The following is a 26857-nucleotide window of genomic DNA, read 5'->3' as shown; positions in this document are numbered from 1 at the left end:
AATTATTGAAGATAAAAGAAGATTTAATCAAAGGGTTTCCCCACACATTGTGGGGTTTGTCCCTGGCTAGCTGCCACATCTTGTGTCTCTTGTCTTGGCTTGTTTTCTGTCGATCGTTTAATGTTCTATCTGCACTTTACTTTATGTACATGTGATTGCTAATCGGCGGAATATAATAAGAAAAAGAAGTAAACTGTTATAAGCATAGAACATACCATAACTTAACAGAAATGGACGTAGTTCTAAGTGCAGAATGGTTAATACAACTAGGAAGCTATACTACAAACCTGAAAGAACAATTCATGGAGTTTAACTGGCAAGGACGACATTATAAATTAAATGGCATTAACACTCCCAAAATTACTCGTGACGATTGCACCAGTCAACGAAAGGATGCCATTCCATATCAACAATGTTCAACTAGAGGAAACCCTTTTGGTTGTGCTTTGAGGACAAAGCATTTGAAAAGGGGGTGGCAATGTTATGAATAAAATATTCATAAACATCAAATAATAAATAAACATTAAATTATAAATATTAATAATAATAATTAATATTCATAAACATTAATAATAATAATTAATATTCATAAACATCAAATAAAAAATAAACATTAAATGATTAATATTAATAAACATCAAATAATAAATAAACATTAAATAATAAATATTAATAATAATAATTAATTAATTAAATTAATTAATGTCCCATTAATTATGAAGGGACATTGGTCAAAAGATGTGACCTTCTATCTTCATGGCCAGTCAATGCCTATATAGGCACACCGCCACGAAGAATTGTAATCACCATTCATATTTTTATCAATAATACATTTGACTACTTATTCTACGACACAAAATCTATTGTTGCATATTGGTTCTATGTTTCAAAACGCAGTTGACAAGAAAGGTTTTGAACAGGTGGAGGAGACTGCTTTTGATGGTCTATTTTGGGAATGTGTGAGGGAAGTTTTGCAATTCACCAAGCCCATTTATAGCATGTTTCGTTTTGCAGATACAGATAAACCAGTGATTGGGGAGGTGTATGAGCAGATGGATAGCATGTTGGGGCAAATAAAATATATTGTTTAGAAAAATGATCCCAACTTGTATACAATGATTCACAATTGTGTGTGTGTGGAGGGTGGAATAAACTTAATGTTCCACTACATGCCTTGGCGTAATCCTTATGCCAAAATACTACTCTCCATCTAGGTTGGGCCAACCTGCACCTGGGGGTGGGGTTAGGATCAAACTCCATACAGATCCAGAGGTATCTAAAGGATATATGGAAGCATTAGACAAGTTGGTCCCTGACAAGGAGGAGTGTGCTAATCTGCGTCTTGAATTAGGTAGATACTTCAATTGCACTAGTTCATTTGGTTCTTTGCATGCAATGGAAGATAGAGACAGATTTGATACTCTCACATGGTGGGAAGCATATGACGGCATGGGACTTTTGCCAAAATTGGCTAAAAAAAGTTCTCTCACAGGTTGTAAAAACTTCTTCTGCAGAGAGGTATTGGAGCACTTACAACTTCATCCATAATGTGAGAAGAAACAGATTCAATGAAAATCAGGTAGAAAGCTTGGTTTATGTGCACTACAACTTGAGATTGATGAGTCATTATTGTGATCGCGCTTATGAGGATCTAGCATATAAAATTTGGGACAACAACCCAAAGGGCGATAATTTGGACAATGGCAATTGGAAGCAGAACTTTTGAGAGATGATGATGAAGCAACAACAACCACGCCACCCCCACCATCCAGTAGTAGTGCTAGTGCTCAAGTTCCAACTATTGTTCCTTTGTTGCCGCCACCTCCATCTACATCTTCACGTGGAGGGCATGTGCCTTCTGGGTCTGGTAGTGCTACTATGTGGGAGGAGACTTCTAAAAGACCATCACGACCTACTCAGAAATTAGACATTTCTCGTGGAAAGAGGCCCAAGCATTAGCAACTGATAATAGATTTACTTGTCTTTTTTAGTTTCTAGTAGTTTTTATAACTGTGTTATTGTTGACTCTTTCATATTTATTATGATATTTTTTGTAAACAATATATGACAATTTAATTTTGAAGTTTGAAGTTGGCAATTATAACTCATTGGTAATGAATTATGAATATATGCTTCGTGAAAGTTGAAAGTTGTTTCATTTCATTTCATGTTAGATATTCTTTGTTGTAATAGTTACACTTAACTTACAAGTACAACTTTGGTGATCAATGATGATAAATATTATATATTGAATTTTGAAGCTTGAAACTTTATAATTGATGAATCGTGAGACTAAATATGTTGTATGCTACTAACTTGTGGATGTGGTTGATGAAGATTATAACTTCTAGATGATTGATATTATATGGTTCAATATATGTTTCTATGCTTTTTATATCTAATTCATCATTCTACATGCTTTTGTTGACATATATGCATCAAAATATAATATATATATATATATATATATATATATATATATAAAAATTCGCTCCAGAACCAGGAGCTTTTGAAAATGTCGCTCCCCGCTCCAGCTCCCAAGTAACCTTGGTGGTAACAAATCATATAACAAATCATATATAAGTCTCTAAAATTGGCTAATAAATTTTTGTAACTCATAATCATTCATGGTTGAAGTGATTTGGGCTTAATTTCAGTCATTGGCATCTAGTTTCACTCTTGCATTCACACACATAAGTGCTCTAATTGGATTGGTAATTGTTGATGAGATTTTCTCTAAGTAACATTGTGGATTAATACTCTTAATTTCTCATTACCATTATTGTCATTGGATAAGTGGATTTATTGCTCATTGTTAAATTGGATATCTCTTGTGGATTTCATAATCAAGTTTAATTCTAATTGCAATAAGAGATATAATTGTGTATCTAATTGGCATATTGGTGATTATTAATTGTCTTAAGTAGCATTGATCTCATCTTGTTTATCTCTTGAGCTAATTGTCTAATAATATTACCGGCAACATTTTCTGGCACCATTTAATTTGAGCACTTTCTCTTGTGGTTGAGATTGTTTATTGTTTAAGTATTTCATTGTTTATAATTGAAGATCATTGTAATTGGGTACTTAAGTAACCAAATAATCTCACCTTAAGAGCACTCAAATCTTGCATTTGCATCTTAGGGATAGCCTCTTGCATTAATTAATTAACTTCCAAGCATAAGCTTGGTCGATAGAGAGATAGGCCCACCTTTCTCATCTAGCTTGAGGAGTCTAGCACCTTTTTAGTAGTTAACACGGTGACCTTGCAGTCGTCAAAACCATAGTCTCTACAACACCGGAGGCATCGGGTGGTTAGAACCCCAAGGGAGGTATTGTTAACCAAGCCTCAGCTTGTTTTCCCCTGGTTTCTCTCTCACAACCTACTCTAGAGACTAGCTTCAAAACATTTACGAGATACACTTAGAATAGGCATATAACTTAAAATAAACCAAGATTCTACATCTCACCTAGATTGTAGGATTTGCATCTCATTTAGGATAGTGAAGCATCCTTAAGCAACAATTGTTCATCCGGTGACTTGGTAATTAATTTGTCTTAAGCAAGTAATTGACTCCATTTAAGGCACTAGTTTTCCATAATAATCTAATGAAATCATTTAACATGCTAATCCAACCAAGTTGCTAGGCCATTTAGTTGTGTCTCCTGGACTTGTTGGTTTCTAATAAGTCTTACATCTTCAAATTTCACAGGGATTACCCCCCATAGCTTGTTGTAGGGAGTCGGCTAAAATGGAGAGGGCGGGGAATAGAGTGACAGCCCCCGCCCTGAGCATTGTCGTATCTTGCATGTACAGTTTGGGTGACAACACGGTCAAAGCCTGTTCTTTTAGCCGAATCCCCCCACTAATCCATGTCCAAATGTGCCCAAGAAAAGCAAGCATAAATACCCAATTACATAATGAAAAACCATACCTTTGGGGTTGGAAGGCCCACCTTCAAACATACGATCATGACAGATGAGCGAGGGTACACAATAGCTAGCTCAGGTGACAGAGAATAGTAGCACATCAAGCTATTAGGTAGCTACAAGGGGTTGTTGGTTGTCGGTTGAAGATAAATCCAGGAGCAAATTTTCTCTTATAGGGGTCACCCACCGGTGGTGGATAACAGTAAGCATGAAATGTTGATAATGATGACACTACCATGTTGATAAATATCTAAAATACATTGCACCAAAGCCAAGGCCACTTACAAATTCAATAAGACTCATGACCATGTGGTTGTTATTTTGTGTAGCATCAGACAAGTGTTCTAGTCTCAGATGATGCTACGAGGCGAAGGAACACTAGATGTCGAGAACCCAAAAAAGGTTTCACGAGATAAGCTTGGGAAACACCTTAATTAAATTAATTTGCATAATTAAAATATTTCCTAAGTCTAACTTATGAAAAGCGGTAAATTAAAGATAATTAATTAAGGATATTCAAGATTGCTCTAGAGACTCCTATTTATGAAGTCTAATTGATCTTAGTCGTCGATAGACATTAAATTGTGGTTGTTGAAGATTCAACGATAGAATATAAGAGCAAGTTGAAATTCTTGGAGATAGCATCAGTGTGATCAAGTTGTGAGACGCAAATCGAGCTACACAGTTTGCAGTCTTTAGCAAGGGCGCAATTCAAGCTGAGGGAAGAGTATCAGAGAGAGGAAGCAACAGATAATTTGGGAGCAGGATTCTATAGAGATTCCTAGTGATTTTCCAGTGTCCAAGTGGCAAGAAAAGGGAGGTCGAATACATCTGTAGAAGAGATCGCACAAGCAGTGTGAATAGCCAGAAACCCTAGTGCGAGTTGTTTGGAAGAGGGTTGATTCAGTTGTTGGAAGACAGGGCAACGTCCAGGATGCAAATCGAGTCACTTCCACAGGCAGAGGGTGGCTAGATAGCCTAGTTGGAGGCAGATCCAAGGTTGTGCGTGTTGCTTAGAGACTGCATTGCTTATTCCAGGCAGCAGTGCGAGTTGCCAGTGTGGGGTGCGAGCAGGCCAGAGTAGGCCAAGTTGATTTGCAAATCAGATTTGGGATCTCCAGAGTATTTTGCTAGTTGTGATTTATGATTGCCGAAGGATAGCTAGTTGGGCATCCCGTTGTAAAATTCTCAAATTGTTGCATAATAAAAATAAACCCTCATCTACTGCATCGGTTTTCTCTTTGGGGTTTTTTTAGAGGATGTTTAGTCCAAAAATATTGGTGTCATTTTTATTGTGTGCATCTATTTCTTAGTTCCTATTTTATAATTCCGCAACATTTTTATTGCGAAGAATGCATCAGTGATTTAATTGTTATTTGTCATAAACAAATAAACTTCTAATAATTAGAAGATTAAACTCCAGTTGGTGCATTCATGGAAATTTCACAGTGGTAAGACATAGGTGCACCCAACAAGGGTTGGATTGACCCCTACATCGGTGATCACCCCTACATAAGACTCATAACCATGTGGTAAGACATAGGTGCACCCTCCATGGGCTAGACTGACCCCTACACTGGTGATCACCCCTACAAAAGCAGGATTCTCTAAAACCATGAGTCCTCAAGTAATCCCATCCAAGGCCCTCGAATCCTATCCAAGACGAAAGGAGCGAGAAATGAACTCAAGGGGACTAGGAATGGTCCGACCAAAAACAAGGTCTAGGACACCTAATACAAGGCCTCACATGGTTGTTATAAGGCTTTAATTTGTGACCTTGGGCTTACAATGGTGTGAAAAATGCTGCAATAGATATATATGTAACCGTGCTAGTATAAAGTGTAACAGGATCTACACTTGTTAGCAATTTGTGCCTCGAAAATCATGCTCAAATTCTGTTGTATGGAGTCTACTACCTTGGGAATCATGCCCAGATTTTGTTATGTGCAACTTGTGGCCGTGGGATTTACACCTAGATATTTATGTGTAAAATTTTCCACCTTGTGAAAAGGGAACAAAGTTTATTATGTGGAATCTGCTACATTGTGAAGCGTGCCCATATTTTATTGTGTGGAATCTGTTCCCTTCGGAAGCATACTCAGATTTTGTTGTCTAGATTCTAGAATACCTTATGATGTGCACCCATATTCTCGAATTCTCTAGTGCATCTATCTTGAAATTTGTGCTTGCACATCAAATTCTCTACTTGGAAATTCACCTCCAGCATGTGTCACCTTTCTATCCCCATTTTATTTCACGTGACATCACAATTTTTCAACTTCTTCACTACCACACTTGGGTGCATCCTCTTGACCCCATGGTTCTGAAACCATATTGGAAATTGCAAACAAAATCACAAAAATGGTAGAGTAGCAATAGAGAGAGAGAACCTTTTGAATTGATAGTATATTCCAAAAGAGATTCATTTAAATAGCCTCAATAAGAGGAGTTGTTTGTGTCATGCCCCCTAATATCTAATTTAATAATTCACATAGTTACAAACACAACAGCAAAAATTTCAGACCAACAATAGAAAGAAAGTCATTGAAATCGATAGTGTATCCCAAACAATATGAGAGTCTTTTACATAGCCTCAATTAGAGTGATTGTTTGTTTCATATTTCCTAACATCTAATTTAATTAACATTAAGTAACAACAACTTTATTATAGCTAAGGGTTGGCCTGAGTGGTTGAGTGCTTTGAGTTTATGCAAGAGGTCTCATGGATCAATCCCCTGGGTTGTTTTCCTCTATTAGATGTGTCAATCAATGTCCCTAACAGGTTAGATTCCATAATTAGCATCGACGGGTTTACATTGGGTACCATCTATGAAGTGCAACGAAGGGCCTAGGGGTTTACTCACAAGATTTCCTTAGAAAAAAACTTGACTTCATTACATCATGTATTTATTAATATCAAAATAACTTCAAATATAAAACCTCCTAAGTACAATATAATAATATATGACCACAAACAACTTGTGCATGAAATGTCTTACCTTTTCATTAAATTTCCTCAATTGTATCTAAATAATTTAGATAGCATGCTTACATCCTCAAGATAAAAGTTGTCTACCTTGCTAGTGTAATTTTCACTGTACAGAGACTGGTATCATCTTACATCCTAAAAAGAAGATAACTTGCTCTTACACATTAGGTTGGAGTTGCCTTAAGCATTTCCTATGCCTTATGTACATTTGTGTAATTTCTAGTCCCATTTGTTTCCGTCAATGAATATGGTCATTATATTTTCTTTCTTTCTCATAAATTTTTCTTTATTCATGCTTAATATATTGTTTCTTCAACATGTATTAGGAGGGTCAACTAGGCAATTCTCAAGTGGATGATATTAAGGCTCAGCTATTGGAAATGGGTTATTCTGAAATCGAAGTCTCTTCAGCCGTTGACATAAATGGTGAGAATGTTTCCTGTTAATTATAAACAAGTTAATTCTGCAATTGAATTTTTTGTAAATTTTGGATATGGATGTTATCCCTTTTCTTGACATCGGCCTAGGAGACAGATAAATAGATAGATATTGGCTCTGTCAATGCCTATTATTGGCCAAAAACCATTGTTGGGATAGAAGAGAGAATACATCATACAAAAAACTAAGCCATGGTGCCATTGAAGGCCTTGTTCTTTTAATATGCTAATTTCCTGAATTAAGTTGAATATAAATAATAATAAAATCAAGGTCTAAAATCAGGTTTAGGCAGGTAGCCTCTAAACCCTTAAAATCAGAGATCAAAATTTCATCCAAACCCAAGAGCCTTCAAGAGAGGAAGTCCCATTTCATTTATTATGAGGTGGGAAGTATAGTGACATCCAAATGCTTGAGGTGTCAGATCAAACTAAAGAATCCGAGTCTTGCTTTTTCGAACATGGTGGAATTGATGTTGATATCGGAGTGAACATGTAGGTGATACATTTTTCCATGCATAACAAACTAGGCCTTCTTTGGAGTGAGACTCTTCTTTGACATCTCTCTAATCAAGGATGTAGTGTATGGAAATGATCTTCTGTGTGGTACAATGATTGACTACTTTTGAGCTACTCTATCTTAATAAAATGAGCAATTTCTCCTTGGATTCTCTTGATGCTAACATGGAGAGAATTTAAGGAAAGGAAACATTGATATGGAAATAGTACAGGGACACTTGGAAAAGTTCTAAGCAAATCTTTTGTATGAAAACATCCCAGATGTTCCCTTGTACAGCTGCTAAGACCTTTATTTATAAATTATGAAGGGATGAAAACAGACATTTTCATTTACAACTAATAATTAATTATGAAACTAGTATAATGATCATTATATCATGACATATTTAATGTAATAGTAAGAATGTTAGAACTCAATATTGGCTAGTAGAAAACTACTATTTTGGTACTGTAAATATATTTTTTATTGCCCCTTTAAATTATTTGTAAGTGAACCCTGTTACACCTCAGATTCACTTCAATGCACCTCACATTTTCTTGCTGGATGTGACCCATCATATGAACATGTTTTGTACATATCTTGACTATGTTAGAGCTTAAAGTACCATGATCAAATTTGCCACCATGATGCCTTGTACCATTGTATCACGATCAGCCAAGTGCGACCATTTTGTACTCATGTATTGTATTTGACCATGCTTAGATGATATATGTAAAAATGTTTCCACTAGGTGGTTTCTCTAGACCCTTGTGGCTGATCATTGCCCATTCTCTTAGTCCCCATTTCAGGGTAGTCCTTGCTCTTATGGCTTAGTTGATTACCCCTTGGAGGTTAGTAAGTTGACCGCATGTTGGTCGTTTATGACCTAGGTAGGTATGTGAAGGTCTTGGGATGGATCTACTAGGACAAATGACCTAGAAAACCTCTAATGTACCCAAGCCAAGAAATGCTATTCAAACCAATGTTGTGAAAATCGTTATTGGGATTAAATCGGCGAGGAGAAAAAATAGTAAAAAATGGGAAAAAATCGTAAAATACAAAAATATTCTTTTTTTTTTCAAATTTTTTAATATCTAAAGCATCTACAACATACAATAAATACATTGACACATAAATGTGATAAAAGAACTAATATATAAGATGTGTAATATCATTTCTAGTGCTACATCACACATAACAGTGAATCATATCTTGAATAGTAAGTCCTGACCCCTGAGTCCCAACTCAGCCTCAAAATATCAACAAAAAATATAATAATGTATCTCATATCATGAGTCATAATGTCATATACAATGAAATGAACCAAATAACTAAAGTCTAATACTACTGATTTCCTCTGCCCCTCTTGCGAGAAAATGCAATAGCTTTCCCTTTCCCTCTAGATGTAGATGTCGGTGGAGTTGGTAGTGGACTCTACTGTGCTCTAGAACCTAAAGAAGTAGGACCTAAAGGAGGTAGACCACGTCCTCTACTGGTGGCAGGGGTAGCCCGGGTACGTGGTGTCACCTCCTCCTCCTCGTCCTCCCCCTCTACGCCTTCCACTACCTCCTGCTCTAACCAATCATTAGCAGACTCCATGAAAGGCCTCTCGGCCTCAACCCTCCATGCAGCAATGGTGTCAATCCCATCCAATGAGATGGCTTCCATATCAGGTATCTTCTCAAGTTGCCTCACCCACAATCGAAGATTGTAGTAGACGTAGAATATGTCATTAAGTCGCTCAAACTCCAACCAATACAAAAATCATAAAATAATAATTATAAAAAAAATATTGTTTAATGAATTCAAAAAATTAATTGGAAATTTGCAATATCTTAAGTTTTAAGTTTGACCTGTTGCGCTTCTTGTTGTGTATTTTTTCAAATACACTCCAGTTGCGCTCGCATCTTGAGAAGCTACATGTTTGGCTGAGGATTCGAATGGCAAGCTTTTGTAGATGGGGTACCCTGACACCATAGATTCTCCACCATGCATCTATAACAAAACTACGAATAAAATTTTAAATAAACATTAAAAAAATAAATAAAAATAAATAAATAAAAAAAAAAAAATTGAAAGTTGAAGCAAAGTATGAAGTTATGAACTTGAAGAGACAATGAAATTTGAAACAAACTAAAAAAATACCTGGCATTTTAGTCTTCCTATCAGTCACAACCATCTCAAAGCCAAATGTGCCACCTTCCATCCTATATATCTCCATTTCTTTGGAGATTTCTGCACATTCTGTTGGAGATCGCACCATCCTCTGAACACGGGTTAAGAATTCATCCATGATCTCAACATCAAATATGAACCCACATGGGTAAGAAAATGTGGGGTTCAACTTCAAGTAGATCCCTGCAGCATGAATGGGACAAGGGAGTGTGTTGTTCCATCGTTCATAAATCACTTCCCATAGGAGGATTTGTTTCTGAAACCCCTCATCTCCCTTATCATCATAGTAGGCTCGAATGGATTCTTTGGCCTTGTCCATGGCCTCATACAAATAGCCCATTGCGGGCTTCTCACCATCAACTAATCGAAGAACCTTTACCAAAGATTCAGTAACGGTGCACACCTCCTGCACTCCCGCCTAGAAGTCTTCCTGGTATGAAACTAATTTGCATATGGCCTCTCCCTCTGGTTTGCGGCTTATTGTCAAAACACATCACTCCTCTGAAAGAAACATTTTCTTTACATCCCACATAGAATTCAAGAGGGAATGAAGAGATATGAAACTGGTGGCAGATCGTGTAATGGTGGGGTGCACCAACTCCTTGTTGGTGAATTTTCTCATCAAGCTATGCACAGATGTATGATTATATATAAATTTTGTAATGCTTTTTGATGAGTCAACAATATCTTTGACAAAGGAAATTTTTCCTATGTCCTCCAACATCAAATCAATACAATGTGCAGCACAAGGTGTCCAAAATAAAGTAGGATGCCTCTCTATAAGCATCTTGTCAGCAACAACATAATTTGCAGCATTGTTCGTTATGACCTGGACAACATTTTTTGCACCCACCTCCAAAATAAACACATCCAGCAAATCACATAAAGTTTTTGCATCTTTGATATATGAAGATGCATCAACAGATTTCATAAACATTGTCCCCTTGGAAAAACTAACCAAGAAGTTTATAAGGGTTCTCCCCTTTTGGTCGGTCCAACCATCTGACATCACAGTGCATCCTGTTTGTTCTCATGATGCCCTAAACTCCTCCAATCTTTTGGTGCAATCAACCTTTTCATCTTGAAGAATCCGACCTCTAAAGTCATCATAAGAAGGGATTTTGTACCTTGGGCCAACAGTTGCAATAGCATCAACAACAGGCTGGAAAAATGGATTATTCCTTGCAACGCTGAAAGGAATATCACTCCAAAGGAGAAATTTGCTCAACAACTTGTCAGCTTGTTCTTTCTCAGTTTTTTTAAGCATTGAAGTGATAAATGGTTGTGAACCAAGCATAGTTCTAGGAACAAAAAATGATGAAGCAACTACCAGGTTGGTTGTAGATATTGATGCTGAAGTAGAACCAGTGCCACTTCCATGTTCACTTAAGCCTAACACCCTCCCTGCTAGTTGCTTCTTCATTTCTGCTTTGGCCACTCTCTCGTGCTCTAATTCTTCCAATGATTTCATGGCTCTTCGGATGATTTCCGCATTTGTATTTGTGCAAGGCCCTACATCAAATCCAGGGATTTGTGCAAGGTGATACTTCAATTTATAAACCTTCCCTGACATATGATGCCCACACAACTTGCAAGTCAAGTTCATTCTATCAAACCCTCCATTAAGTTCACCAAATTCCCACAAAGGGTCTAATTTTCTTGGCATGTTTGTAATTTGGTTGAACTCTTGAGTTTTAATGTAAGATGAAGTTTGAACTTTGAAGTTGAACCTATGGCACAATAAGAATTGCAAGTTACAAAAATAAAATAAAAAATTACATACATGACACAACACATTGAATTTTTGACAATTTAACAAACAAAAAAACATCAACTCAATCCAAAATGAACTCTCTCCACTCTATGTAATAAAAATGAAAAAAACACCATCAAATCCACTCAAATTTTTTTGATAAACAATGGGTTATAGAAACCCAAGCAAAAACAAGAAAAAAACCAAAACAAAATGGCCAAATTTGGTGCCCATACCTGGAAACCGCTGGAGAAATTTGATCCAAAGACGAAGTTCTCTTGCTTGGGATGCTAAAATCTCCAACCTTCCTCCTCCTCTACCCTAGTAGATGCCTTCCAAGGTTCCTCTCCTCCTCAACTCTCAATCCATCAGGGTTTCTCTCCTCCTCAGCTCCCAATCCACCAGGGTTTTTCTCCTCCTCAGCTCCCAATCCACGTCGTTGCCGTTGTCTGTTCAAAATGAAAAAAGAAAACTATTTTTTGCTTTATAATACCCGTTGTCTGCCACCCCCACAATAATATCAAATCGAATCGCGATTATTACGAATTAATTGCGATAATTTGAAGTTAGCGCGATAATTTTGCGATTTTTTGAGAATTTTTTTTTTGTAGTAATCGGACAATAATATCAGCATTTTAAAAAAAGCACGATAATATCGTGATTTTCACAACACTGATTCAAACAATAAAAATTTTCTTTGTGCCCTTTTAGCAAATAGTTAGTGAACCAATTGGTATATAATTTTTTATCAAACATATGTCAAAGAAGATAATTATTATACACAGCAAGCAGATGAAAGGGAAAAAATCAAACTTTATTAATTCACTAGGAGGAATTTACAAAGCCTGAATTGTACTCAACACCACATTAGAATACCTCAACCTCTTGGACAATAGGAGTTTTCTCAAGAAGATTTCTTCCTGAAGAACAAGGTAGCTCAACCTCACAAAACATTCTGCTACAGAACACTAAAAAGACTTCAGAAGCTGATGGATTCGGCCTGCCAATAGTAACTGATATGATGAATAATCTTCAGCCTCCATTACTAGCAATCGATCTACAAAAATCTGGCCACAAATAGAATGAACTCGGCCCTCAAGAATGGCAAGAACACTGACAGATCTTCCTGACAATTAATTGAATGATACAATGTCCTCGAACTAACAGGTTTGATGGCCTTGGATGAGTAACTTGGCCTCCTACTAGATGAATACAATCCCTGTTATTGGCCCTCAACAAACACAAGAATCTCATCCTCCAAATGTTGGTAATCTACAAGAAATTTCGCCTCCAATATAGTCTCTGATTTGGCACTAGAATTTGCCCAGGAATGCTGAGGAATTCGGCCTATATGACTAGCCTCTTCAGGGGTTATGATTCGGCCTTATTTGCTTAATAGCCAGAAATACAAACTCCTGAAATTGACCTCCTTTTAGTGTTTAGAACATGTTACCCACCAAAAGTGGGTGACCCCATAGGATAATTTTTTCTCCTAGTCTTGTCTTTAGTCAGCCGCTCGCAGCCCCTAACAGCCACCAATGTAGCCGATATTTTGTGCTATTATGATCTCCACTCCCCGCAACAGTCATATGTCCCCTCGCCCATCTGTTGAGAGCATATGTTCAAAGGTGGGCAGTCCAACCTAGAAGGTATGTTATTCATTGTGCAATCGGGTGATTATGCTTGTTTGTCTTAAGCATTTTGGGTATGGATTATTGGGTGACCTGGATTGAGGAAGGGTTTTGGCCAGGATTTTGTTCCCTTACCTTAAATGGGGGGTTAATCCTCAATCCTAGTCCAGTGGGACCTTCTCTATTGGTCTACGGTTTTAGGAATAGCATTATTTAGGAAACTCCGATTTTTTGTAGCATGGTTCTGTATTCCAGTTACACATTTTTCACTCCCCTCCGCACATTACAAGCCCTATTTCATCATCTTCCCTCTCTAGGTCCACATGACCATTGGGTCCACAAGGCACAAGCACACCCCCTCCCATTGTCCACATGTCCGGGGTGGGCCTAGAACTGTTGCCCCAAAGGTTCATGCAACTAAAAGAAAGATAAAAGCATAATCATGGCTACAAGCAAGAAAAAAAAGAAAAGAAAAAAGGTACTATATAAATCGTGCACTCTTTAGATAATGAAATTGTTAATTGGGTACCAATCAAGTGTATTGCATACAAAAGGCTCAAGGCTCAAGGCTGGCCATATTATCAAATGTAAAATATGGCTAGGACATTCAGTATAACACATGGGAAAAAGCCAAATATGAGCCCTACCCCTTATCATTATGGCCATCACCCTGGTTTCTAGAGCCATTGAGTGCCCCAAACATCATTGAGGAACCCATGCACATCCCAACCTCTCATGGTTGATGAACTGCCCCACCTTAAGGGGGTGATAGTTGTTATATATCTCTCGCAGCATGCTCTTATTTCCTAGATCCTCAAGCAGTGATACAAAGAAAAATCATAAAAGGCAAAAGGCAAAAGGCAAATAATGAAGGGTGGAAAAATAAAGGTTGGGGTAACTCATGTATCCACGATTGTTCCCTCCTGCATCTATATACCCAATATGTGGGCCTTCCTTATTATTTCCACCCTTGAACCCATGGCATTCGACCTTAAGACCCTTGTGTCTTCACCCGTCTCATCATCATTCGCATGACACCTAACAAATGAAGGATGTACCTATGACCTATCTTTTCGCTTAGGGCCTGGGAACACCTAATATGGTTGTTTATTAGCCACTCCTACCTAGGGAGGTTACACTACTTCGAGTTCTATGCACCAAATCCAAAAGGGAAACCCCATATGAAGTCTCATGGTGCCATTCTATAACAGGTTTTTTTCACTTAGATGCACTAATGAATTATTGTACCTAAAAGTGAGGATGTGCATTGGACTTTATATGCAATTGGATGGTGGCCTCATCATGGGTAAGCAACTTAATTGGGGCCCAATCCCACCAGAGGATCATATTGACATCCCTAGGGGAAGCATTGAGAACCATGGGACTCGTATCATGTGCAGAACACTATTTAACATCATGGGCACCCTCAACAGCCTTAGTAGTCTGCTTATTTCCCCACATTATTCATGAGATGATGCACTTGGACCAAAATACCCTTAGTCGACTTAACACTGTACACATGGTTTGGCAGCTGACCAGAGGCCTAGAGGAGGATTGTTTCACCCTTGTGAGACATGGTATGGCAAGAAACATCGTCATAGCCCTCAAATTGGAGTGTTATAGGCTTATCTATCATCAGGAGACCCATGAGACCAACATTTATGCTCCAACACCACTTCGGGGTCCCACTTAATGACCTAAATGAAGAATTAGGGGCCATACCCTAGTTCATGTTTTATGGTTCCCACTCTCACATCTTGGCACCTAGAGGACTCAACCCCACCCTCCATTGGCCCTACTTTAGCATGATATCATCAATTTGGCTAGCATATGGATGGCTAATTCATAATTTGTGAAAGCTACTTGGTTGGTTTCTAACCAAGGCTTGTTTCTTGCCCATTTTTAAAATATGTTGGGGGCTATTAGGCTAATTCGACTTAGTGAGACTCATATAAATAGAAATTAGATTCATTTGTGAGAGATCATCATCACACTTCGGACTTTTGGCCTCTTTGGCTAATTCGCACTTCTTCTTTGGGTAGCTTTTGGAGTATCTTGGATCCACTTTGATGTTTGGACCTGATCTTTGGTCTTGTCTTGGAGCTACTCCTTGAATATGGATGGATATATTGCATGATTATCTTGTAAGTTCTCTTGTTGATGAAATATTTCTTTGAAATATGTCTAATGTATGTAATTGTTGCAACTAAAGTAAATGCTCTTGTGCCCTAATTTTGTTGAAGAAGTTTTTTGGAAGCCATTTGGTTGGCTCTTGCATATGTTACTCATGGGCATGCAATGAATGTTCCTAGAAATGAAATGTTGCTTTTCTTCATGAAACTCCATATTCTAATAGTAGGTAATTGTTGAAGGTTGGTAGCTAGGGCATCAACTTTTAACCTCCTTGAAGACAAATTTGGCTAATCTAAAGCATCTAGGACTCCATTAGCCCAAGGGAGAAGGAACGGGCCCAAGCCATTTGGTGATCACACTCTTTTCTCCATAATTTCTCCTCTTAAAATTTTAGTCCCCTCCTCTTAGATGACTAGGCTAGGGCATAGAGCGAAATCCTCTAGAGAGTGAAAAGATGGAATCTAGGAGCATATAATTCAAGTTTAGAGTCTTGTCTACATGACCTCAAATTTTGGTGGTCATCTCTTGAGTTTTCATCAATAGAAATCTTTGCCCTGCGTGTGCCCTAGAAGGGAAACCTTAGCTTGTATTCCTTTAACTTGGGGACTTCTTTGAGGGTTGTATGAGCTTAGTATTCATTGGAATAAGTCATAAGAAACCCTTTCTTCTTCTTGCCTTGATCTCAGGAGTGCCTTTAGCCATGATAATTTACAAAACCCTAGATCTTGTGCAAGTTTCTTCTACGTCACTTAGAGGGAGCAAAGAGCCTTTAGGAAGTATTAGAATGTTATACAAAGCTTCCTTTGAGAGATTTATCTTATCACCTAGTACCATAAACCCTAGAACATCAATCAAAGGTGATTATCTATCTACCAAAACACCTCCCATCGGTGAAAGTTTGTAAAGAGTAGGGGACACTGGTTGTTGTGACAATGGGCCTTTGTCCCATCATTATCACTTGGTCTAGCTCCTTGTCCTATAAGGTTTCCTTCCTTAGGGCCTGTTAGATTGTGTGGTAACATTTTTGGCTTCGTTGCCGGGGAGGAAGCAAGTCTTCCTCGCTTGGTTAAAAATTGAAGAGGTGATTGTTTCAACAACAATTAAGATCCTCTTCTAACGACTCCTAAATTGCTTCGTTATAGAAATTATGAGAAAAACATAACTCCTGTAACTAGAGTTGTTGCTAAGAAGGCTACTGAACTTGACAAGTCTCCTTCAAGGAATACAACACCTATTGCTAGGCAGCTTTTCCCTGACATAATGAATGCCAACACTAATCAAACCCAAAATCAAAATCAAAACCAAACTCCCCTACCTAGGAGATGGAATATAGCATCATTCAAACCTTTAAATGTATGGGTTACTTTCCCTGATGCTTCCTATACATTACCTGATAAGCACCATGAATGGCTACCCAAGTTCCATGGGAAAGGTGATATAATTGCTGACAGACATGTTAAAAATTCCTTTGGGCCATATGCCCTAAAGAGATTGCGCATGAAGATATTGTGATGATGTTGTTCACACTAACCTTTGAGGGAGATGTTAGAGACTGGTATACTAGTTTGCCTTTTGGTAGTGTCATTAGTTTTTCTCAACTACAAGATCTCTTTAGGAAAAGGTGGGAAATTAATTTTGAAAGGGGTATAGTTATTCAAAGGTTTTATAATAACTAAAAAGGAAAACACAGATGTTAGATCCTTCATCCTAGAATTTGATAAGTTTGTTTGGGACATACCTGAACATCTTCAGCCTATTGATGCCCAAATCTTAGAAAAACACTTTAAGGGAATCAAGGCCATATAACATACCAACTTAGGGATAAAAAGTCTAAAACTCTAGTTGAAGCACAAGAAATGGCTAATCAAACAAAATCTTAATGCTACTCATATTGAGATGTTCAATTGCTATAGGGCTAAAGTTGAAACCAAAAATTCCAAAGACCAAGTTGAAGAAGCAGTGGTCACTCTATGCAAAAAGATGGACAAAATGTCTAATGACATGGCTATTGGGGTTAATATTGTATATTGTATATGAATAAGTAAACTACACTAGAAAAGGGACAAAGAAATGTTTTTCCTTCCAAGAACAAAAACAAGGTCTTTGTCAAGAGAAATAATGAGGAAGGTAAGGTAAGAAAAATCAAAAAAGTTTCCCCAATAACTTAGCTCCAACTAATGCGGTGGAATAATAAGATTCTTCCTCCGAAGAATATCAAAGTGAGGGTTTTGATGAAGAGAGTGAGGAAGAAGGAAGTAGTGAATAGATGAATGTAGTCAGTGAATCTCATGCCTTTAACATCATTTTATGGGGAATGTATGCTCATCCGCAGATTAGTGAAGTAAATCTTAAAGAGGAACCAAGTGAACCCATACCAAGTGCGGAAGGTAACGAAAGATTCAAAGGATTACAATATTCTAGGAAGAATGATAAAGAAGCTTCGTCAAGTTCGAAACCATCAAAGGAAAGGGATCATCCCAAGAGGGAACCCCTAAAGAAGGACCCTCCTACGAAGGATAACAACAAAAAGGATCCTCCTAAAGGGGAGGCAAAGCACAAAACCAAGGACAAAGAGAATGAGCTAGATATAGATGATGGTGTTGCTATAGGTAAAATGACCATGTAGGTTCCCATTAAGGAGATGGTGAAACTCCTATCCCAGGGAAGACAAGTGAAGAAAGCATTAGGGCTTGATGAGGATGATCCACCTATTATGTTGCAAAATATTCATTTTACTAGGACCAATCCCAACCATGATCCATTCTTGGTGACCCTAGTTGTGAATAATCTCCTCCTTCATAATTGTATGATGGATTTAGGGGCTTTTGCAAACATTATGCCATTAAAGGTCATCTAACAGCTTAGATTGGACATCACTCGTCCCTATAAGAATGTGTGTGGTTTTGATTCTAGATCCATACCCATCCATGGCCTCATTAAAGATTTCAAAGTAGCCTTGGCTATCAATGAAGACTTATATGTGCTAATGGACATTGTTGTTATAGACAAACTTGATGTATGGGGAATGTTGTTATCAAGAAAGTGGGCGCTTTTGTTGGTGGGCAACTTGTGCTAGTGGACATTTTTGTTATAGACATACCTAATATATGGGGAATGTTTTTATCAAGAAAGTTGGGTGCTTCTATTGGTGGGAAACTTCAAATGGACTTGTCTTATGCTACCATTCTGCAACCTGATGGAACTCCATTTATTCTTTATAGAGAACTCCAATTTCCCAATCATATGGAGGATCTTGGCCTTATCCTGTATCCCAATAAGCTAATTGATTTCAACAATTCAAATGCCCTTGCCCTTTCCCCATCTTAGGAAGTGTGCCTCCTTAAGAGGCCTAATAAGCCTCAGAAGAAGTGGGTGCAAAAGTTAGAAAAGGAGTTCAAAATTGGGGAAGTAGTCTTAGTGGATAAAAATCATGTGCCTGTCAAGGTCCATGGTAAGGTTGGTGAAGGATACTATTACATAGCTAGACTTGATTGGGAACTGTGGCCTAATCCCATCAAGGTCAGTCACATCACCCCTTTCTTGGATACTTGACATTGTATATTATGCATGTTAGAGTAGGATGCATTGCATGTTGATTTTGCATAGCTACTATCATCATATCATGTTCTCATGATAGAGTAGGTGCATTAAGATTAAACTTGCATAGATTTTATTTTTTGTATGGTTTTATTATTTAATGAAAACATGGGCGATAAAAGTACGCCCATGACACATGCTTCCAACATTGTTTGTGATGTGCAGGATACATGGATGCAGTCCCAGAGGATTGTTGGTGTTCTCATGACCTCCCATTCGGTTACATGGTTCAAGCACTCTATGTGAAAATTCCAAACTGAAATCCTATTGCTGCAACTGGAAATTATTCTCCTAATTGTTAATTTAATTTAACAATTTATTTTTTGTTTGCTACAACAAATACTAAATAAATCACTGCAATTTACACAAATAAAACTGTGGAAGAATAAATGCTGGAAGAAGTGCTAACACACATAAAAATAACACAGCTATTTTTGGAAAAAAGTCCCCAGAAAAAACCAACTTTGGAAAACCTATGCAGCAGCTAAGGGTTTTATTATTATGCCGCAGTGAAATAATTTGAGTACAACTGGATGGCGAGACTAGCAATCCTATAGAGAAATACTTGCAAACAATTTGGAGAGGATTTTTCCTCACCCCACAGGCAATCTCCCAGCACAACTTGCCTTCAGAATTTCGTCCCTCTGGGCCTCTACGTCAGCCTCTACATTGTTGACTGGACGTCTAGCCTCGGATTGGACTCTAATGAAGTCGTTCTGCCTTCTGCTGAAAAGAAAGACGCTTCCCTGACACTCTAGGACTCCTTCCTGACCTCTGGAACTGAAAACATCAATCTCTCCAGCAAATCAACTTTGCCTCTAGAAGCTACTACGCTGCCCCAACGTCAGCATCTCTATGGCTCTCTTGCCACTCTACAAATACACTCACCGGATTAGGAAACCTTCCTTCGGCGTCATTGTCTCTGCCCCTCTCTCACTGCTTCGATTTCACTAGCTCTCTCTCCGACAACTGACTGCTGCTACTCTGGAAATCGATTTGCTCACGAAATCAAACCTTTCAAGTGTCTTCTCCATCACCACATCGACCTCCTCTTATAATCCTGTGTTAGAGCACCAACAACCAAGATTAAAACATAATCAATGGCTAGGATCATCTTGGAGTCAATCTGTGTGAGTTTCTAGATCATTCACGCCTTGGCTTAATTAATTTCTATTAATTAACCATATTCCCTAAGTTTAGACTTAGGAAATATTTAAAAACTAGTTAATAATCTAATTAAGTCATTTCTAGGCGGAATTTTCATAAATGATTTCTGGGTTTTGGAGATCTCATGTATTCTAGCCTCTCCACCAAATTTCTTGGCTAGAACACATCCGATGCTACAAAATCTAACACTCCCTCTTAGTGAGGAATGTGTTCTAGTGTTGTTGCACACCCTGTCTCTGAATCATTTCCTATTACGCTGCTAATGTCTAGCCAAATTGCCCACCAACCATTGCTTAACTCTGATATACGCTGCATCTGTGTTGTTGTTGACCCTGCTGAACTGCTGCCAACTGCATCTGCACTGCAACTTCCTCTCATTTGTTGTTGTTGCAACTGCAACATCTACAACTGAAAAGCATCCAAAATATTGAATAAACAGTGATCAGTATAATGCATCTACCATACGAGTCTCTGGCTGCTGCTAGTATCTGCATTGTCACTGAAGAATTTGCGTTGTTGTTGATTCTCCACTGCGCTCCATAGCATCTCACTGCTACTAGTTTCTACAACTGTCACTCTGGCATCTGACTGCATCAACTGTCACTAATTCATCCTGCTACTGAATACTGTGGGTCCCTGTAGCAAGGTATTGATCTAGGAGGTTGATTCCTCAAGGATCCTTCCCATCTTTGACACTCTGGGGCTACAACAGCAAGTCACGCCACCTCATTCCTAGAGGTATATCAACAAACACGGCGAAGTCTTCGTCTAGTCTAGAGGAAAGCCTATCGATCTCCGTTGAAGCTATCTGATGGTGCTGCTTCTCCTCCTTGTCCTTCTTCCAGAGAGGACACTAGGTATTGTAGTGACCGAGTTCACCACACCCAAAGCACTTGACCTTCGATAGGTCCTTCTTCTTCTTCCTCTGCTCCCCTTGTCCTTGACTGGGACCCTTCGATGCGAGGGCCACATTCTCCTCCTCCTTCACCTACTTTTATCTGCTGCTGCTGCCACTGATGGAGCTCTTTAGAAGAGCTCGCCTCAATTCCTTTGGCTGCAAGTCAACCAACATCTTGTCTCAATCTGGTAGCCTGTATTTACCCAGTATGCTTTGGACAAAGACTTTATATTCCTCGGAGACACTGATGAGTGCCAATCTGACAAGCTCTATGGGTTGAGGCGTTGCCCCAACTACTGACAACTGGTCTCGAACCTCCTGAATCCTGGTGAGGAAGGGGTCTATGCCTTCCCCCTTCTGAATCCGAATGAATCTCAGCTTCTCCTCGAGGTACATCTTTCGTTGCTCGGAAGTACCTTGATACAACGCGGCGAGAGCATCATCTGCTTGGCAATATCTTTTCTAGAGATATGTGAAACAACATGATCCCAGACTCCATCTAGGATCAATCGTTTCACCCGTGCCATCTCCTTTTTGTACTCCTTCAGCTGATCTACATCCTCAGGAACTACTATCACTGCATCAATATACATTTTCAGGCCAAACTCATCCAGAAGGAAGGACATCCTTGTCTTCCAGATGACATAGTTGGATACCCCATCCAACCTGTCTTGATCACGAAGCCCAGCAGTGGCCATCTCAACAAATGTCGAAAACCTCCTTTTTCCTTCTTCTCGGTTGCTTCGCTGTTATTCGCACTTCCTTCTCGAGTGAGAAGATATGCTCACAACTACTGTTGATCTGCAAGGAAAAATCGAACTTCTTGAGACTAGAAATTCCTTGAGAAAAATTTTCCCTCTATGTGTGCTCTTCTTCCTTCCACCCGATGTTGGCTCTGCTCTAGCAAACTGCTACAAAACCACTGCTTGCATCTAGAGATCTGCTCCGAGTTGCTCTCTCTACCTCTGGAATCACTCGATCTGGAGAGATCAATTTTTTCTGCCCCTCACTCAAAAAAATCGAATCTCTTCAAGTAACTTAGCCTCTTAGCAAAGTGACTGCGCTACCCATGGGAATTTCGATCTGATCCCCACATTGAACAACGAAATTATTCTCTCTTCACCTCTAAGCTCTCCGGTTGATCAACTGTGCTCTGATACCACGTGAAAATTCCAAACTGGAATCCTATTGCAGCAACTGGAAATTATTCTCCTAATTGTTAGTTTTTTTTTTAAATTATTGTTTGCTACAACAAATATGAATAAATCACATTGCAATCTATACAAATAAAACTGTGGAAGAATAAACGCTAGAAGAAGTGCTAGCGCACATAAAAATAACACAATTATTTTTGGACAAAAGTCCCTGGAAGAAACCAACTTGGGAAAACGGTGCAGTAGCTCAGGGTTTTATTATTATGCAACACTGAAATAATTTGAGTACATCTGGATGCCGAGATTGGCAATCCTATAGAGAAATACTGGCCAAAAATCTAGAGAGGAATTTTCCTCACCCCACAGGCAATCTCTCGGCACAACTTGCCTTCAGAATTCTGGCCCTCTAGGCGTCTGCGTCAGCCTCTATGCTGCTCTACGTAGCTAGCTGGAAGTTTCGCCTTGAACTGGACTCTGATGAAGTCGTTTTGCCTTCTGCTAACCAGAAAGACGCTTCTCCAGCACTCTGGAACTGAAAACGTCAATCTCTCCAGCAAATCGACTTTGCCTCTAAAAGTTGTTGCACTACCCCAACGTCAGCCTCTTTGTGGCTCTCTTGCCTCTCTACAAATGCACTCACCGGATCTGGAAACCTTCCTTCGGCTTCATTATCTCTACCCCTCTCACTGCTTCGATCTCACTAGCTCTCTCTCCAGCAACTGACTATTGCTACTCTGGAAATCAATTTGCTCATGAAATCGAACCTCTCGAGTGTCTTCTCCATCACCACATCGACCTCCCCTTATAATCCTCTATTGGAGCACCAATGGCCAAGATTAAAACATAATCGATGGCTAGTATCATCTTGGAGTCGACTAGTGTGAGTTTCTACATCATTCACACCTTGACTTAATTAATTCTGATTAATTAACCATGTTCCCTAAGTTTAGACAGGAAATATTTAAAAACTAGTTAATAATCTAATTAAGTCATTTCTAGGCAGAATTTCCATAAACGATTTCTAGGTTTTGGAGATCTCATGTATTCTAGCCTCTCCACCAAATTTCGTGGTTAGAACACATCCAATGCTACAAAAAATAACACTCTATAGTGAGTTCATGTTCCAGTTGGAGCCAAATGTTACCCACCAAAATGGGTGACCCCATAAGAGAATTTTTTTCTCCTAGTCTTGTCTTCAATCAACAACCAATAGCCCTTGATAGCCATCGATGTAGTTGATATATTGTGCCATTATGATCTCTACTCCCTGCAGCAATCATATGTCCTCTTGCCCATCCGTTGAGAGCATATGTTCAAAGGCGAGCAATCCAACCTGAAAGGTATGTTATTCATTGTGCAATCGGGTGCTTATGCTTGTTTTTCTTAGGCATTTTGGGTATGGATTATTGGGTGACCTGGAAACAGGAAGGGTTTTGGTCGGGGTTTTGTTCCCTTACCTTAAATGGGGGGTTAATCCTCAATCCTAGTCTTGTGGGACCCCCCCATTGGCCTATGGTTTCATGAAGAGCACTATTTGGGAAACCCCACTTTTGGTAGCGCGGTCCCATTTTCCAGTGACACATTTTTCACTCCCCTCCGCACATTACAAGCCCTATTTCATTATCTTCCCTCTCTGGGTCCACAAGGCACTAACACACCCCCTCCCCTTGTCCACTTGTCCAGGTCTGGCCTGGAACTGTTGCCCAAAAGTTTGATGCAACTAAAAGAAAGAGAAAAGCATAATCAAGGCCACAAACAAAAAACGAAAGAAAAGAGTATTATAAAATGCAAAAGATGGTTGGGACATTCAATATAGCATGTGGGTAAAAGCCAAACATAAGCCCTACCCCTTATCATTATGGCCATCACCTTGGTTCCTAGAGCCATCGCATGCCCCACACATCATTGAGGAACCCATGCATGTCCTAACACCTGGTGAGCAATGAACTTCCCCACCCTAAGAGGGTGATAGTTGTTGCATATCTCTCACAACATGCTCTTATTTCCTAGAGCCCTGAGTAGTGATACAAAGAAAAATCAGAAAAAAGGAAAAAGGCAAATAATAATGGGTGGAAAAATAAAGGTTGATGTAACTCATTTATCACGATTCCTCCCTCCTGCATCTATATACCCAATATGTGGGCATTCCTTATTATTGCCACCCTTGAACCCATGGAATTTGACCTTGAGACCCCTGTGTCCCCACCCATCTCCTCATCATTCACATGACACCTACCAAATGAAGGATGTACCTTGAAGAGCTTTCGGAGTATCTTGGATGCAGTTTGATGTTTTTAGTTGATTTTTGATCTTGTCGTGGAACTGGTCCTTGAATATGGATGGATATATTGCATGATTATCTTGTAAGTTCTCTTGTTGATGAAATCTTTCTTTGAAATATGTCTAATGTATGTAATTGTTGCAACTAAAGTAAATGCTCTTGTGCTCTACTTTTGTTGAAGAAGTTTTTTGGAAGCTATTTGGTTGGCTCTTCCATATGTTACTCATCGTATAACATGCAATGAATGTTCCTAGAGATGAAATGTTACTTTTCTTTATGAAACTCCATATTCTAATAGTAGGTAATTACTGAAGGTTGGTAGTTAGGGCATCAACTTTTAACCTCTTCGAAGGCAAAGTTGGCTAATTTGAAGCATCTAGGATTCCATTAGACCAAGGGAGAAGGCACTGGCCCAAGCCATTTGGTGATCACAATCTCTTTGCTCCACAATTTATCCTCTTAAAATTTCAGTCCCCGGCTCTTAGACAGCTAGGCTAGGGCATAGAGCAAAATCCTCTAGAGAGTGAAAAGGTGGAATTCGGGAGCATATACTTCAATTTGTGAGTCTTGTCTACAAGACCTTAAATTTTGGTGGTCATCCCTTGAGTTTTCATCAATAGAAATCTTTGCCCTAGGTTTGCCCTAGAAGGGAAACCTTAGCTTGTATTCTTTTAACTTGGGGACTTCTTTGAGAGTTGTATGAGCTTAGTATTCACTGGAATAAATCATAAGAAACTCTTTCTTCTTCTTGCCTCAATGTCAGGAGTGCCTTTAGCCACAATAATTCACAAAACCCTAGATCTCGTGCAAGTTTCTTCTAGGTCTCTTCGAGGGAGCGAGGAGCCTTTAGGAAGTATTAGAATGTCATACAAAGCTTCCTTTAAGAGATTTATGTTATCACCTAATACCATAAACCCTAGAACATCAATCAATAATGATTATCTATCTATCAGGACTCCTCCCATCAGTGAAAGTCCGTAAAGAGCAGGGGACACTGGGCGATGCCCTTCTTAGAGCCTGCTAGATTGTGTGGTAACAAAGAAATCAGATGACACCTTTCAGCAATTTGTGCTCCAAGTTGAGTGAATGGATCTTAGACAACCAACTTGGCCTCTCGAATTTTCTTAAGCAAATCGGCCTTCAATTTTGAATAAGTTGGCATAAACAAAGGACTAATTTGGCCTTGTTACCGCTCAAACTAGCAGCGGTATTAGGAGGGGATCCTACAGAGCAACTACTAGGTCAAGGGGCAACAACGAAGCGATAGCCCACTGTCACCTCAGCTAAGGCTCCCTGCTCTTTATGGACTTTCATTGATGGGAGGAGTCCCGGTATGAGAGGAATCACAAGAATGGATGGGTCAATGATAAGATATGAGGTGATTCCTAAAGCCTATTCACAAGAGAGGCTCAACTAGATGGCTTGCTTGCTTTGAAAGCAAGGTGATTGGCTCTCTAAGAAGGGCTATAAGGATGCCTAGGCCTAGGGCTAGAGGATATGCCTTGTCAAGGGGCTTCCTAGGCTTAAGGATCCTTGTGAAGAAATGGATTCTATGTAATCCTTGTGGAATTTGAGTTGTAGAGTTGTGGGACCACATGTAATATCCCTTTTCAGGGATATCCTTTAAACACAAGCAAACTCCAACCAGAGATGCATTGGGAGGGCGTTTACCAGATATATCGCCTCTGAAAAGAGGACGAGATCTGGAGGCTACCTGGCCCTTTCCATACTCTGTCGAAGATTATAGGAGAAAAACACACAAGTGGTATAGTAGCCGGGAAGCTCAAAGAAATAAAAATAACAGTAGTGCAACATACAATAATGTATACATGGAATATAAGCAGATACTCAAGAAATGCAGAGAGAAATGCTAAGCCATTTTATTATACTGAGTAATGGAAAAAGTACAAGAGGATCAGAGAGATAGCACCTCGACTTGCACAAGGCAAGTGAAGAAATACACTTAGAATGGTAAGGAAATGGCCTCTCTCTGAACTGCGTCCAAGCTGCCGGAGAACTGTTGTGTTGTTGCTACTGCTGGAATCAAGTGAGGATTTGGGGCTGTTCCCCTCCTCAGAAAATGCTGAAACTTTGGAATCAGCCTCTGCTCAATAAACCCAGAAAAGCCCAGAAAGCTTTTCTAAAATAGCTGACCCCCGAAAATCACCCCCTTGAGGATCTACACTATCCCTCAAGGCTCTGCGCTGCCACTGAAG

General features: G+C 39.0%; 1 protein-coding gene across 1 annotated transcript in view; it reads left to right on the top strand.

Moving 5' to 3' along the window:
- Window positions 1-26857, top strand: part of LOC149167155 (DNA (cytosine-5)-methyltransferase DRM2-like) — a 224253-nt gene that overhangs the window by 40715 nt on the left and 156681 nt on the right. Inside the window, exon 4 of the mRNA XM_089430386.1 lies at window positions 7246-7345. Within this exon, the coding sequence (XP_089286512.1) occupies window positions 7246-7345 (100 nt within the window). The remainder of the gene's footprint in view (window positions 1-7245; window positions 7346-26857) is intronic.

The sequence above is a fragment of the Pinus tabuliformis genome, chromosome 5_1 (genome assembly GCF_031772625.1).
Source record: "Pinus tabuliformis cultivar Carrire ecotype Pingquan chromosome 5_1, CPIR1, whole genome shotgun sequence".
Lineage (NCBI taxonomy): Eukaryota > Viridiplantae > Streptophyta > Pinopsida > Pinales > Pinaceae > Pinus > Pinus tabuliformis.
Note: the sequence above shows the minus strand (reverse complement) of the source record. Positions and strands in the feature narration are given on the sequence as shown.